This window comes from Ictidomys tridecemlineatus, chromosome 6 (genome assembly GCF_052094955.1).
Source record: "Ictidomys tridecemlineatus isolate mIctTri1 chromosome 6, mIctTri1.hap1, whole genome shotgun sequence".
NCBI lineage: Eukaryota > Metazoa > Chordata > Mammalia > Rodentia > Sciuridae > Ictidomys > Ictidomys tridecemlineatus.
This window is the reverse complement of record NC_135482.1, coordinates 6,187,525-6,204,368: the sequence shown is the minus strand read 5'-3', so window position 1 is coordinate 6,204,368 and position 16,844 is coordinate 6,187,525. Positions and strand designations below refer to the sequence as shown.

Below are 16,844 nucleotides of genomic sequence, written 5' to 3'. Positions count from 1 at the left end.
GTGGCTCAAGAGGTAGCGCGCTTGCCTGGCATGCGTGCGGCCCGGGTTCGATCCTCAGCACCACATACAAACGGAGATGTTGTGTCCGCTGAAAACTAAAAAAAGAATAAATATTTTTTAAAAAAATAAATTAAAAAAAAAATAAAAAATAAAAATAAACATCATTGCTCAAGCCAGGTATGGGTGGCACACTCATAATCCCAGCTATTCTTGAGGCTAATAATGCAAGAGACTTACAAGTTGGAGGCCAGCCTCAGCAACTTAGCAAAACCCTGTCTCAAAATAAAAAATAATAAGGGCTGGGGATATAGCTCAGTGGTATAGTGTCCATGAGTTCAGTCCTTGGTACATAATACTTGTGCCATGCACACACACACACACACGCATACACACACACGCACTCACTCACATCATCATCATCATTTCATTCCATTTCAGCATGAGTAAGTGTCCATATATTCACAGTCCCAGTTTTCAGGAAGCTGACATCTAAACATCTAATCTTAGTATGAGGAAAGTTGCAACAGGGGCCCTAACAGAGGAATAGATTTCAAATTTTTGAAGTATTAGGAAAGTCTTCACAGGGACTTTGGCATTGGATTGAGTTGTGAAAAGTAAGTGAAAACAATTTTAGAAGAAGGGGCAAAATTGGAACAAAGTTGTAATAATTTGGCATATTCTAGAAACTTGTGATTTAATGTGGTTAAAGTACAGTGTAGAACACAGTTCTCAAACTTAAGTGAGCCTTTGAACCCCAGTGTACATATCCAAAGATCTGAATCAGGAAGATCTAGGATGCCACCCAAAAGGGACCTAACTATTGAAGGAGGCAACATCAGAGAATGCTTGGTAGGAGCCTTGTGAGCCGAGGCCTTAAGGATAAAAGGTGAAAGGAGAAAAGAAGCATGTCCCAGGCTCAGCGAACAGCCTTTTTGGAGGGCTTGGCCTGTGTTCCTGTTTTACAGATACGCTCTTGATAACCATGTTGTTTTGATCAGACGCCTTCTTGCTTCAGTGTGTTCTTTATAGTCATGATTCTTGGTGATAAGGGCATGAAAAGAAAAGGACTTTTTGGAAAGGCTGGACTGACCAGACAAGCTAGAGAGCTGGACCAGGGAAATGGGCCAGAATCAAGGGAGACTCAGCCACAGCAGAGGCTGAGCCCAGAGCAACCTGATGAGGACTCCGCTGCTTGATGATTTGTGTGTTGTTCTTGCTTTCCTGGGTCATCCCTCAAGAGTCATGTTCCTGGCGGGAGCAGTCATTAACCATAGCTAATGACCTTACTTCCCTGTGAGACTGCCTGATGGGCATTCTCTAAAAGGAATGTCAGGGTGCTAATGGGAGGGTCAGGCCTGATGGTGGAAAAATGAAACACAAGTGACGAATGTCCACTACTACATTTTCTGTGCCTCTTCTCTTTGCCTCCAAAATAAAAGTCAAATGTCTATGATGGCACTTAGGCCTTTCACAGTTTATCTACAGGCAGCTTCATCTGTCTACTTCGTTTTATGCTCTCTCTGCTTCAGCAACTTGCAGAACAGTTCCTGGTGCTGTGGTTTTGCTAAAACTGTTTCCTTTGCCTGAATCCACCCCCCTCCTCATAAAACCCTTTTCATCCATCTAGACTCAGCTTTCGCTGTCTGCCAAGATGGATCAGTCTTTTCTTTACTCTCTGACAGCCCTTTCTTTGGGAGGTACTTGTCTGTTCTCACCCTTCTCACAGTGTATGGAGTTAGTTAGATTTCTGTCTTCTCTGTAAGATTGAGAGGTAGAGAGGGGAAAAAACAGTCTTTTACAATTCTTGCTCTTTGCTGGGTCCCATGCAAGGCACTTAGGATCGATCCTCCAGCTCCTAGAACATAGCGCATAACAACACAAACGTCGAGTGGATATTTGTGCATGATTTAATTAATAATGGCTTTACAGGTATTATTTTCTTCTTAGGAATATTTGGGGGTGTAATAATGCATAAAAGGGTAGGATGGTGGGTTCTTGGACTCTTTCATTTTTGCCAAATGGTTTAAAGTACTGAAAAAGGACGAGATCCCTTGTTTTATAGACTCTGTCCCCAGAAGGACAGTTCAGGGGAATTGGTTTGGGCCTGACTTTGTTGACAGTGGGTCATCTGTCATTGTGAAAACTAAGGCCCTCCTCTTGCAGAACAGGACCATGTAGGATCAATTCCTTAGCGTCTCTCTCTCTCTCTGCATCTTACTCAACTTTGTCTCCTGCTTTCAAGAGAGTGAAAAAGAAAACAGTGTGATGCCAGGGTGGGGGCAGATGAAGATCTGAGAAAGACCTGGGATGACACATCTTTCCCTTCCTGAGCTTAGGGTGTTTACTCATGAATGAATGAAGCATTGACTGGGCATGTTTGGTGGTAGCCATACAATAATGGAACCAAAGTATCCACATTATGTTGTGGCTAAGCACTTGACTTCAAATCCCAGCTGACTATATGACATTGAACAGTTGCTTAACCTCTGTGCCTTATTTTCCTTATCTGTAAAGTGGAGATAGCATGGCACCCACCTGAAAGTATTGTGGAAATTATATGAAGAAATATGAAGTCTTTAATGTGATTGCTGACACAAGACCTCAGTGAATGTTAACTATTACTATACTATTTTTATTATTACTAATTGGCTCTGAGTTCTTTCTTCTTGTTGTACTCAGAGTCTCATCTTAATCTCTTTCTAAGAGCAGGCATTTCAAAGTAATAAGTGAAATGAGATGGATAGCCTTTCAAATATGAGGTACCGAGATGCCTGTAATTTAGCATTAGGTAAGGGTTGGAGTTTCTGGGCGGGGCTCTTGCATGGGTGGGGACTCCTGTGCAGCAATCTAGAGCACAGCCACCATGAGGTAGGGCAGCTGCATGAGATCCCAGAGAGAAGGCAACATGGTGGCAGGGTTGGGTGGACTTCTACAGCAAGGTGCTGGAGAAAGAGCATAAGACTCTGGAGAGGTAGAAAAGCTTCTGCCCCTGTCTATCTTTTGCTCATCACGTGCCTGAGACCATGTGAAGTTCTCACCCTCTTTGGACTTAGATTTGTTTTTTTCATGTGTAAGAACCTTTGTCAGTCTCAATATTCAAGCACTTAAGTGCCAGGCACTATCCAAAGTGCTTCACACACAATACCTCATGCAAAAGAGTGCTTGAGCCAGATATGGTGGTGCACATCTATAACCTCACTACTTGGGAGGCTGAAGCAGGAGGATATCAGGTTTGAGGCCAACCTGGGCAGCTTTGTGAGACCCTGTCTCAAAATTAAAAACGAGGGGCTGGGGTTGTGGCTCAGTGGTAGAGCGCTCGTCTAGCATGTGCGAGGCCCTGGGTTCGATCCTCAGCACCAAATAAAAATAAATAAAATAAAGGTGTTATGTCCAACTACTTCTAAAAAAATTAAGAATAAATAAATAAAAATTAAAAATGAAAGGAACTACAGGTGTAGTTCATTGATAGAACACCTGGGTTCAATACCAAGTACTGCACACACCAAATCAATCAATCAATATTTTTTAATGCATTTGTTTGTTTATTTATTTTTTATATGGTGTTAAGGGTCGAACCCAGTGCCTCACACATGCTAGGCAAGCAATCTGCCACTGAGCTACAGCCCCTATCTATCTTGAAGTAGCTACCTCACAAGATGATTTCTTAACATTATGTAACAGAATATGTGTGAAAGTTCCTAGCAAGGTGTTAAAGTCAAAAACAATGTAGTATCAGTGCTAACCAGGTAATTTTCTAGTAAAATAAAAATCACATTTAAACTTTGTAAATAAATGTACACATGCTCACATGCAAACACAAAGTAAATTACAGTAAAAACAACAGCTGTTTAGGCAACATCCCCCAACAGGTGCCTGCTGTACCATGCCCCTCTTTTTATACCAGTGCTTTGTACCAGCCCTGGCAGATATTTACACAGGGTTCTCTACAAGAACACATGCCTCTGGCAGACATTTATTTTTGTATCTGGTGACATCTTAGTTAATGTTTGTTAAATGCATGTATTAAGGGATGTGTCTTTATAAATTTGTTCTTTATTAAAAGAAAAACTGTGCTTTTTAAATTATTTTTTTATTTATGTTTTTAGTACTGGGGATTGAACCCAGGGCACTTTATCACTCACTGAACTATATCCCCAGTTCTATTTCTGTTTTCAAACAGGTTTTACTAAGTTGCTGAGGCTGGCCTCAAACTTGTGATCATCCTGCTTCAGCCTCCTTAGTCTCGGTTAGAGACTCTTTTAGCAAGGAGCACTTGTTAAAGTAGAACGTCTCATAATATAATAATTTGGGTAGAAAGGTATACTTTAATGCAAACAGGCAAAAATATCTCTTCTCCATTTCCCTTGATGAGTGTGAGTTACATGCTTGCCCTGAGACTGATGTTTTCCATTAACACTGGAACACTGAGCTGGGCACAGTGGTACATGCTTGTAATCACAGATACTTGGGAGGATGAGGCAGGAAGATCACAAGTAGGTCAGCTTCGGCAACTTACCAAGACCCTATCTCAAAATTAAAGACTGAAGGCTCAGTGGTAGAGCGTCCCTGGGTTCTATTCCCAGTACCACACATACACACACACACACCAAAAAAGGAAAAGAAAATGAGGGAGAGAAGGAAATTGATATGGAAAGCAATGATATGGATTTCCTAAATGCCCCTCCACTCACACCCTGAATTCTCCTTTATTGTTACTCCAGGTCTCTCTTACATCTTACTTCCGAATTGTGATGAATGTAAATGTAAAATATAAGAAATGCTTGTTTTGTAGGGTAGGAGATTGTAGGTGGAAGAGAAACAGAAAAACCTAAATACAGATCCAAATTCAAATCTCAGCTCAGCCACTTTGTAGTGTATGTGGGAGATTTGAACAGATTATCTAATTTCTTTGAGCCTTGGTTTCCTCACTTTTAAAATAGAATAATAATAATTCTGGTCTCAGAGTTTATTAAAGTAAGTAGCTGTCATTGTTAACTATTAATATGTTGTCCTCATAGAATCTGTATGAGTGAATTTAATTTCAGCTATAATCACCTTCTGTACATTTAAATAAAATACAAACACTGTTTTTAATCAGAAAATAAGTTTATTATCTTCACTGAGTTGGTTTTGCTTTTAAATTCAACAGCATACCATTAACTTTTATCCAAAGGGTAAACTAAAATCTAACCTGGAAATATTTCCTTTTTCAGTGTGATATTTAAAAAACTGAAAGAATCAAATATATTTTATTGTATGCTTGACATATTCCTATATATTAATATATATCAGAGATTGTATTATTCCTATATACACAAGTAAAGAAAACAAATCTCAAGGAAATTAATCTTCCAAAGATAGCATGGTAATTACATTTCTGTATTCACAGCCAGTTCTGATTTTTTTTCACTCCTTTGGTACTGGGGATTGAACCAAGGGTGTTTTACCTCTAAGCTACCTCCCTAAGTCTTTTTTTTTTTTAATTTTTGAGACAGTTTCTCAATAAGTTGCTAAGGGTTTTCTTAGATTGCCCAGGCTGGCCTCAAACTTGTGATCATTCTGCCTCAGCCTCCCAAGTGGCTGGAATTGCAGGTATCACCACACTCAGCTTCTCTTTGCATCTAACTGTGAAATCTGTATTCAATTTTACCTTGCAAAATGAGCCTTGGTTTGGTTTTTTTACATCCTGCTTTTCTCTCTAAATAGGTTTCCTTGTCACCCTTTCTTTACATACTTCCCAGGAGCCAACCTGTTTCTGAATGTTGATAATTTTTAGAGCCATTTTCATAACCAGAACTTTTTTTTTAATTTTATTTTTTGAGTTGTAGATGGACAGGATGCCTTTATTTTATTTGTTTATTTTTACATGGTGCTGAGGATCAAACCCAGTGCCTCACGCATGCTAGGCAATTTTTAATCTAGAGCCAATTTTCAGAAAAATTTTCATCAGTGGAGAAAGTTATCTCAGGGTTTTGTTGTTGTTTCAGCCATTCTGATTATTATCTGCTCTAGTCAGAATCTAGCTATAAGTTTAATTAGTTTATGTTGTCATGGGGCTCTGGGTAAGGGAGCAGCCCCCTTGTACAAACCAGAAAGAAAAACTGCTAAGCGGTAGGGTCTCTCTTTCCTAGAGCATAAAACAGCTTGCTGTGGGCTGTCTTCATTTTTAATAAGGAGAGTAGCCAAACCCACTACCATTAGTTATGGGACCCCTTGTGCTTTGGCCCCTGGCTACCTGCCAGATTAGTGCAGCCCACCACAGCTGCATTCTTCCCAGCTTAGCTCATGAGGCTTCCCAGACTAGAATGCAACTTGCATCCTGATCAGCCTTCAGGGAGCTGCTGGACCTGTTGAGCCTGTGATTTTGTCTTGCTCCCTGTATCCTCCTTGATGTCTTGTAGATACACCTGTCTACTGTGACATTTCTCCAAGGCTGTATTGTGATACTTTCACTAATTCCTTGAGGTCAAGGACTGATACATCACCTCTGTAGGCTGGTGCTCATTGGGTGCTCAACATATTATAATCATTTTGAATTTATATATCTACTTCCTCTAAAGTGAGAGCATTGCAGAAATTGCATATACCTATCCAGATTTTCCAAGATAATTTAATATTTAAAAATATCTTGTGTCATTATGAAGCAATATATTTCCTTCTATTTTTCAATGCATGATCATTATGAAGCAATATATTTCCTTCTGTTTTTCAATGCGTTTAAGGTGGCTTGAAAGTTGCTTTTGGGGGCATTTCAGTGGCTCAATGCCTGTTTTGTTTTATTTTTGTTTTAAGCTACCAGGATCCTTAGTGCTTAAAGAGGTATAAAGGAGTGGAGGAGTCTAACCATGTAGTTGTAGAGCACAAGACATAAGAAAAACATTTAAGGGCTAGGGATGTGGTTCAAGCAGTAGCGTGCTCGCCTGGCATGCGAGCGACCCGGGTTCGATCCTCAGCACCACATACCAACAAAGATATTGTGTCTGCTGAGAACTAAAAAATAAATATTAAAAAAATAATAAGAAAAACATTTAAAACTACAACTTGTGAGTTTTAAATGTGGCAACATGATTTTTTTTTAAAGGTAAAAACACACTAATCTATCATGAGCAAATATCAAAAGGTTATTAGCTCTATTAGGGAGGAAACTAGCAAGATGACAGAACTGAATCAAAGGAGAAGAAACTCCTATTTACATGGTAGGACAAGAAGAATGCAGAAATAAGATTGCAAGTTTAGGTGCACAACTGGTTAATGTCCTACAAGGCAATAAAAACAAAACCTTGGAGGTTATCTTTCCTACTAAATTATTTGCAACTTATCGATTTTCTGCAAGTTAATATCTAACTTATCAGAATATGGGTCTTAATCAGTAGTAAATATAAAGTCAATAAAGTTGTGTTTTCTTAGCGCATCAGATGACCTTTAGGTAGGCAGGGGAGACAGTGCAGTAGTATAACCTTAAAGGGAGCCAGATACAGTGCGCATACCAGTAATCCAGTAACTCCAGAGGCTGAAGGCAGGAGGATTGCAAGTTTGAGGCCAGCCTGGGCAACTTAATGAGACCCTGTCTCAAAATAAAAAATAGAAAGGACTGGAGATGTAGCTTGGTGATAGAGCACTTACCTAACATATGGGTTCAGTGCCCAGTACCAAAGTGGGGGAAAACAAAAGGATACAGAGAACTTTTATTTTTTTATTTATTGGCTTTATTTCCAAGTTTTAGATAATTTTTCTTTTTTTAATATTTTTTTAGTTGTAGATGGACACACAATATCTTTATTTATTTTTATGTGGTACTGAGGATCGAACCCAGTGCCTACACATGCATAGCAGATGCTTTACCACTGAGCTACAGCTACAGCCCCTAGATAATTTTTCTTAACAAAATACAATTGGGTTCATGGGCTAACACTACTGGGTCTGAAATGGAAACGAGTCCTTGGTAAAAGTAATTGTGAGTCATTTTGAAGTGGAATTGTGCAGTTTAGAGCTTGTACAAAAGAGGAAGGTATTCACAAGCAGAAAAGGCCAGGCTAGGCAGTCATTGTCTGATTGCCCCACCCGCAAAGGCATGTGCTGAAAAAAGGAAGTAGGTCTTTTTCTTGGGTAGATGAGGAACTCAGGTGAGTAGGAAGTGAAACCCTTGGAGTAGGAGGGAACATTGGGTAGAAACTCTGAAGCTTGCATTTAAGAAATTTGATTTGAAAAGCTGTTGGACTAATAAGATACTCAAAGATGATTATCTGAGGGTAGGAGGCTGAGGCTGAAATCAAGCAAGGCTATGGAAGTGGAGCAAAGAGTTAAGTCTGTGATACTTTGGAGGAAGACCTAACAAATTTAGAGTAAACTTATGGCAGAGGGAAAGAGCAGCAAATTGAAGGTGGTGCTGATGATCGCTCACCTGGATGAAACTACTGGGATCTGGCTCAGGTCCCATGCTATGGTGTCTAGAAAAGCCTAGAATTTTCTTCATTCTTTGCCCACTTTCCTTTTCTATGTAGAGCTGGGCTGGGGATGCCTGATTGAAAAGGAGAGAGCCATATATACGGCAGATCAGAACACCTTATAAAAATTGCTTTAGGTCTGGGGTGTAGCTCAGTGGTGGAGCACTTGCCTAGCACAGACAGTGCCCTGGGCTCATTGGGGGGGGGGGGATATGAATTGCTTTGGGTTCCTATGGGCTTTTTTACTATCTTAATGTCTTTTTTTTTTTTTTAAAGAGAGAGAGGGAGGGAGGGGGAGAGAGAGAGAGAGAAAGAGAGAGAATTTCAATATTTATTTTTCAGTTTTCGGCAGACACAACATCTTTGTTTGTGTGTGGTGCTGAGGATCGAACCCGGGCCGCACGCATGCCAGGCCAGCATGCTACCGCATGAGCCACATCCCCAGCCCCATGTCCTAATTTCTAACAGTTGTATTTTATTTAATATTTGGTATGTACAGCCGGGTGTGGTGGCATATGCCTGTAATCCCAGTGACTCAGGAAGCAGAGGCAAGAGGATCACAAGTTCAAGGCTAGCCTCAATAATTTGGTGAGGCCCTACGCAACTTAGAGAGACCCTGTCTCAAAATAAAAAGGGTTGGATGTGGCTCAGTTGTTCAATTCCTGGGACCAAATAAATATATCAATAATAAAATTTGGTATATACAAAGGGCTATGTGATACATTTATGTGTGTTACAAAACATGAGCATTTGAGAATCTCCACCTCCCCACCCAGTTTTCCTTTGTGGTTTCTTTGCCAGTAAAAAGGTTCACTCATCTGTCACTTAAAATATAGGATGTTTGAATCACTACTTTGCCATCCTTTGTCATTCCACGCCTCCTCCAGACTCCCTTTTCCTAGGAACATGACCCAGAAAGAACCCTTTTTAAGTAACGATGCTGTCCCTGTCAGTGCTGTTCCTGTATTTTGAGCTGGTGTGTTGAGATGGCAACATACCTAGTGTTTGAGTGGAGTGGAGACGGCAATTTGCCTGTTAAGATTATTCCCTGGATTACTGCTTGCATTTAAGGACTTCTGTGTGGAAAGGTGTGGTTACTGAACTGAGGTCTTTAACTGCCTTTAACTCTGGGTGACTTGAATGGTCAAGGAGAAAGCAGTGATGACTACAAATAGCAAAATGGTGAAGAATGAAAAGTTACCTCACAGTTGACCTTGGGTTTGATACTAGTCTACTACTATTTGATTTTTCTGATAATTATTAGAAAAACCATCCTAGGAAAGGAGATAGGATTATCAGCGTGGGAGAGTTCTGAATGCTTCAGGTAGTTCTCATTCCCAAGCATCCTGTACACACACATCACACTGTACTTATTTATTCCTATATTCTTGTGCTTGTGGAGCAGCTATAATATCAGAGATTAAATGAACAAAAAAAAAAAAGTGAAAGCTTAGATGAATGTCCCTATAACCTTGGGGATGAGACCTTTTTTCGGGGGCGGGGTACCAGAGATTGAACTCAGGGGCATTCAACCACTGAGCCACATCCCAGCCCTATTTTGTATTTTATTCAACCACTGAATTGCTTAGCACCTCTCCATTGCTGAGGCTGGCTTTGAATTTGAGATCCTCCTGCCTCAGCCCATGCATGAGTCTCTAGGATTACAGGTCTCTGGGCCCAGCGGTGATGAGATTTTTTAAAGAATAACACAAAAGCCATGTAATTTCACTATGTAATATTAAAATTCATATATATAAAGTTCTGTATACAAATTTGTACTAGCGCAACACATATATTCCCTTAATCACTGTGCTATACAAAATCTTACAAAGGGGTTAGAATCAGGATACTCAAAAAATACCCTAAGTGAAAAAGGGGAAAGAGAAAAATTATTTTTTTAAAAAAAGACAGGAAGCTAATAAAATATCATGGCTTTACAAGTAATTGGCCTAGAAATATATAAATACCACCACAAAGTAGATGTTTCATCTTGAAAAAGACCTGAGGTTTGCTTGCGGAAGTATGGGTATCATTAGATAATAATGTGTGAGTTATTGTGAAATGGCAGAAGGGGAGGGTTATCTGAAGTTTGATGGAAAGTTCTGGCACCATTGTAAATGGGTGTGGTTCATAGCATAGGCACCTGATGGCACTGGTGGATATTTTGAGAGGTGCGTTTGTGTTTTGTGCATCTCCCCATGGCTCATTCCTGATATTGAAACAAATTGACTTTTTCAAAACAACAGTTAAATCAGTGCTCTGCTTTAGATTCTACATGAATTAGTAACTCCATGAGTTATCTATAATTATAAACCTTGTTTTGCAGATGAGAAAACTGCAGCTCAGTGAAGTAAAGCTAACTCCAAGATCCAAGGCTTAGATGTGATGACTCTGAATCCTTGTCTTTTTTTTTTTCATGAACAAATTTAAAAAGAAATAACAATGGGTGAAATATTTGGAAACATATAAGAAAGAGCAAATTTCTATAATTTATGAAAAAATTCAAACTAGTAAAAAGAAACAACTCAGAAAAATAAAGGTCAAGAATAGGCAATTTATAATGAAAGAAATACAAATGGTCATTAAAATTGAAATAGAAAAAAAGTTTCCTTCATTTAGCATTTAACCATGCAAAACAAAACGATGACATGTTGGTTTTATCCACTATTTCAGATAGCTGTAGGGAGAGAGAAATGGTGAAAGCACAAATATTGTAGCCCTCCCAAAGCACGCATCCCAACTATCTAATTTCTAAGGATTCATCCCAGATGAATGATAAGTGGGAAATGATTTTTTTTTTTAATTTTTAGATGGAACCAATACCTTTATTTTATTTATTTATGTGGTGCTGAGGATCGAACCCAGTGCCCCAAGCATGAAAGGCAAGTGTTTTACCACTGAGCCACAACTCCAGCCCCTGGGAAATGATTTTTGTACATTTGAAAGAATTGTTAATAATGCTGAAAAAAAAATGAAAGCAACTATTATCACTAAGTGACTAAATAGATCCAGTGGACCAATACAATTTAGTATTGTGTGACTTTTCAAAAAATATTATATTCATAATGGTTGACAGTAAATGCTCTTCATGTTTTATTAAGCAAACAGAGCATTAGCATTTTGAGTGGAATCTCATCTTTGCAAAACCATTTGCATGTATGTGCATGTCTGTGTGTACAAGCAGGTCTTCTGTAGGAAGAAGCCTGAAAGGATACACACATCAAAATATTGTCAGTGGATGTCTCAGGGTAGTAGAATTGCTGGATTTTAAATTTTTGTTCTCTTCATTTAACTTTTCTAAATTTTTCAGTAATTTGTTTTATGATTTTAAAAAACTTAAGACACATTGTCTAACACATGGTACATAATAAATACAAAATATAAAAATAAACGAGCAAAACAAAAAAGAATAATGAGTGGGGCTGGTGACACGTAACTATAATCTTGGCTGCTTGGGAGGCTGAGGCTAGAAGGTGGCAAGCTTGAGGCCAGCCACGGCATTTTAGTGAGACTCTGTCTCAAAATAAAATAAAAAGGACTGGGGATGGGCTAGGGTTGTGGCTCCACGAGAGCGCTTGCCTAGCACATGTGAGGCCCTGGGTTCGATCCTCAGCACCACGTAAAAATGAATAAGTAAAATAAAGGTATTGTGTCCAACTACAACTTAAAAAAAAAAAAAAGGACCCAGATGTAGCTCAGTGCTTGCCTGGCATGTGCAAGGCTGTGGGCTCAATCCCCAATATCACAAAAAAAAGAGAGAGGAAGGTGGGGCCCTTGTAAACCAACACACTGCTTATCTAACAGGGCTAGGTAACAAATACCTACTGAAGAATTGTTGACTCACTGCAGTTTGGAGAGACTGTTGCCCCATCTAGGAGATTTGGATTCCTTATTTCTAACCAAATTAGTCTGACCATATTTCGGGTTATCTTACTCTAAATAGATGCAACGGGGCTGAGCTGGACAAAGTAACTTGCTACCTCTAAGTCACAAGCTCCATAAAGTACAGATGAATTTGGGACACTTGTAGATGAGACACAGGGCTGCCTGCGATGCATGGTTAACAACCACAACCTCTAATTTGGTTACATGCTTTTAAAGAGACCAGAACCCAGAAATAGTTTCATGAGTCCCTGCATACTTTTTTAAGCAATGTAGCCCTAAGTTTAAGAAGCAGCCTAAAACAGAAATGTGGCTTAGAGAGGAATGGGGTGAACTTGGATGTGCCTACCCAGCTCCTGGGAAGCCTGTCTCTGGCCCTGGGCCCCATGGGCTACAGCAAGAAACTGAACTTTATTTTCAAAATTCCATAAATGTTCTCCCAGGCCTCCCTTCTCTGGGTTTCATGACCACCCTCTGTGGAAATGAGAGCCTGTGTAATCGCAAAGCACAAATGATCAGAGCAGGGAGTAGCGAGAAGACATTAGGATGTGCCCATAGGATGCAGCTTAGAGTCACAGAGTGGGCCTGCTCCTGGGGTCTGCGCCCTGGTTCTCCAGACCTCCCATTCTCTGGTACTGCAGGGTGCATACTCCCCACCCTGGAGATGCTCCAGAGGCTCTTATGGATCCTCTGTGTAAATGTTCGTCTTTTTTTATAGTAGATGGACACAATACCTTTATTTTATTATTTTTACATGGTGCTAAGGATTGAACCTAGTGCCTCACATGTGCTAGGCAAGCAATCTAACAACGGAGACACAGCCCCAGCCCATTGCTTTTTTTTTTTTTAACTTTATTTTATTTTTATGTGGTGCTGAGGATCGAACCCAGCACCTCTCACATGCTAGGCGAGCGCTGTACCGCTGAGCCACAACCCCAGTCCCCCTATTGCTCTTCTTAACAGCCCCCCCACACCACTCTGTCCTGACCTGGCTGCCTAGAAATGTCTCCACTGGATCTTTCTCTGTGACGATTGAAAGGGAAATTTTTGTTTTAAATAATTTTTAGTTGTAGATGGACACAATACCTTTATTTATTTATTTATTTATTTATATGTGGTGCTGAGGATCGAACCCAGGGCCTCACGCATGCTAGGCAAGTGCTCTACCACTGAGACACAGCCCCAGCCCTGAAAGGGATATTTTTTTAAATTTAAGCAATCTCATTTCATCTGCCTACGTATTCTTAACCTGTTTTGTGAACTAAGCCTGTGACCTTTGTACACCAGCTTGTCTTCCCCCACAAAAGGGTTTGAGAGCACTTGATGAGATGAGATAAGCGGGCCTAAGTGCTTGTGTAGTGGGTACTCTAGATGTATCAAAGTAGGGAGCTTCCTCAGGGCCTGCCCCTCACCAAGCACTTTGCATAAATTATCTTATTAATTCTCAGAGCAAAGAAGCCAAGTGGTGTTTTCTCAGCTGCCTTTTGTGGTTGGGAAGTTGAGAATAGAGAGGTGTAGCTTGTCCACATTGACACAGCTAGTAGGGCTAGCTTCTTGAGATGCACACCAAAGCCCACGTGACACCAAAGCCCGTGCCTAACCACCAGGCTGCCTCAGCCTTCTGTCTTCCTCAGGGGAAAACAGGTAGCCAGTGAGAGCCTCTGAAAATAGGCCTCTGTGTTGATTTCCCAGAAAGCCAGGATTTTAGGGCATTCTAGAAGGCTCAACAAACAGGTTTCTATTGATCATTTTCTTAAAGCTTTTTATAATCTTTTGTTGTACTTGTGTGAGCACTAGTTTGTGTTTTGTTTAGATTTTGTGCTGAATTTGAGAACATTTCTTAGTTGAATTGTGTACAAGAAAATTGGACTTGGTTGGTATAAGTTGCAGTATCTGTGGCAATCTGCCCACTTCTTCCCACACATAACAGGTTGATTGAGGATAGAGCAGAGTATCTAGGTATTGGTAAGTAGTACCACTGTAAGGATTTAGTCTGCTGAAATGCTGTTTTACCCAGCAGGTTAAACTGACTGAATGCTTATGGTGCTGAACTTGAAATGCTAAGCTTTGGTGGTTGGTTTGGTGTCCAAATCAGAGCATCCTATGGTCTTGAGAATTTGGAGAGAAGGGACCACCCACTGTTCAAGAACAAGCAGTAGCTTCTTGGGGGGATGTATTAGCATGAGGAAAAGAAAAGGAATTTGTATAGTATAGAGAATTACAGCTGAAAATAAGTGAAACAAAACTCAGGCCCCCAGACTCCTAGTAAGTAGGGAGCGGTTTTAGGGAAGAAGTTGTGAGAGATAAATTATTAGTCGTGGAACAAGTTGGGTTTGGGTAAGCCTTTGGAAGGACTAGGGAAGAAGCCCTGGAAGAAAACTTGAATCCTTTTAGACTGGGAATTCAGGAGTTGCAGGTACTTAGAACATGATCTAGAAGGGGGAACAGGATCTCCAGGTGGACACATTTTTCTGGTCCCACAGATTCCTTGCCCACAGGGAAAGGGTATAGCCAGAGGAAGGCTAGAGGGGGCCTGTAGAGCATGGAGTCCAGGGCAAGGGCAGGTTGCTTCTGCCGGGGCCTTCTGGCAGTGCTCTGTGGTGCAATAGGAGAACAAAGTAGAGTCAGAGAACTGGTTCTACTCCTAGCTGTGCTCCAACAAGTTGTATGATCTTGGTCAAATTATTTCCCTGCTCTGGACTTCACATTATGATCTTTCCATTCTTTCTGCCCCTAAAGATCCCTGACTTTGGCGTCATCGGCTTCACTGTCCCTGAGCATTTCCAAGGACACCAATGGAGAGGAGGCCCCAGAGCTTGCCTGCTGAGGAGTAAAGGGTTAGGGAGAGGTGGGATCTGGCACACTGCAGCAGTAGCACATGCCTGTAATCCCAGCAGCTCAGAGGCCGAGGCAGGAGGATTGCAAGTTCAAAGCCAACCTTAGCAACTTAGTAAGACCCTGTCTCTAAATAAAAATAATATAAAACGGGCTGGAGATGTGGCTTAGGGGTTAAGCGCCCCCAGATTCAATCCTCAGTACCCCAAAAAAAACACTACTGAGATAGGAAGTAGCCTCATAGACCAAAACGGCTACGCTTCAAAGCCTTAGGACAGTAACTACCCACCCTCTGCCTCATTGTCTCCTGACCCATTTCTGCTTTTTAGAAAAGGCATTGGATTTTCATGCCTCAGTTTCTTTTCTTTCTTTCCTTTTCTTTCCTGCCCTCCCTTCTTTTCTTTCGGCTGGGGATGTAACCCGGGGCCTGAAGCTTGCTAAGCAAGCACTCCACCACTGAGCTATACCCCAGCCCCCTATGCTTCAGTTTCTGAGAAGTCTGAAAGTTAGTATTTGGGGTAGCAATAACATTATTCCTTTTCTTTTTGTTCACAGAGATGCTGCAGTTCGTCAGCAATCAAGTGGGAGAGTTCCCTGACTTGTTTTCAGAACAGCTGTGTGGCTCCTTCCCTGGCAGTGGTGGTAGCAGCAGCAGTAGTGGCGGCAGCGGCGGCAATGGCAGGGGCAGCAGTGGCGGAGCCGTGGACCCCTCTATACAGCGGTCATTCAGCCAGGTCCCGTTATCTTCCTTCTCTCCCTCAGCTGCCTCCCCCCAGGCTCCAGCCCTACAGGTCAAGGTCCCTTCTACTGCAGTTCCCACCCCACCAAGGGCAACCCCTATTCTCCAGCCCCGGCCCCAGCCCCAGGCTCAACCGGCAACTCAGCTGCAACAGCAGACAGTAATGATCACCCCAACATTCAGCACTGCTCCACAGACGAGGATCATCCAGCAGCCTCTGATCTACCAGAATGCAGCCACCAGCTTTCAAGGTGATTCAGATGTTGGATGTGGGGCTGCTGGGTAGCTCCAGAGTTCTTGTGCCAGTTTTCTGCCCATGCAGATAATTCTATCCTCTTTGAGTATGGCCCTGTCTGGATGAGAGTCGGGTCACTGGTCCTATGAACTGGTGCAGGAATGTTTTACATTCTGCTTCCTCAAAGACCTTAATATCTGTTAGGCCTAGTTCAAGGTACTTGGTCAAAGAGTCCAACAGAGCATGGTAGACACAAGGCCATCCTAGTAACTAGAGACACACAGTTGTGAATAAAATTAGGTCTCAATCTTGGCTAGGCAGCAGCCAGGCCTCCGCACCCACAGGTGGGAATAATCAATTCAGCAAACAACAATTCAGCAAACAACTCTTGAGCATCTACTGCAGAGATGAGTATGACTTTTAAAATAGGTGCTGTTTCTGAGTTGCAGGTCCTCTGTATGTGATGAGTGAATGAGTGACTGAAGTGCTTGCTCTTTCTGTGGTGCACTGCATCCCAGTGACCGTGGGGAGCTCTGGGTGTGATGAGTACTGCTCTGAATTTGAAAGACCCTGATAGTTGTTTAATGGGTTTGGAGAATTGGGGAGGGGGTGGAATAAAGGCAAAAAGCTGAGATCATGGTCCCAGAGCACATTTTCCATCCAGAAGGGATGGGAGGAAATGAAGCCCCTGGGAGTTGTTGATTCTCAA

At 41.4% G+C, this 16,844-nt stretch overlaps 1 protein-coding gene across 2 annotated transcripts in view; it reads left to right on the top strand.

Moving 5' to 3' along the window:
• The window catches only part of Srebf2 (sterol regulatory element binding transcription factor 2), a 58,751-nt gene that overhangs the window by 8,794 nt on the left and 33,113 nt on the right, over positions 1-16,844 (top strand). For both annotated transcript variants that reach the window (XM_040277306.2, XM_005322196.5), the window contains exon 2: positions 15,717-16,151. In XM_040277306.2, the coding sequence (XP_040133240.2) occupies positions 15,719-16,151 (433 nt within the window). In that variant the 5' untranslated portion in view covers positions 15,717-15,718. The remainder of the gene's footprint in view (positions 1-15,716; positions 16,152-16,844) is intronic.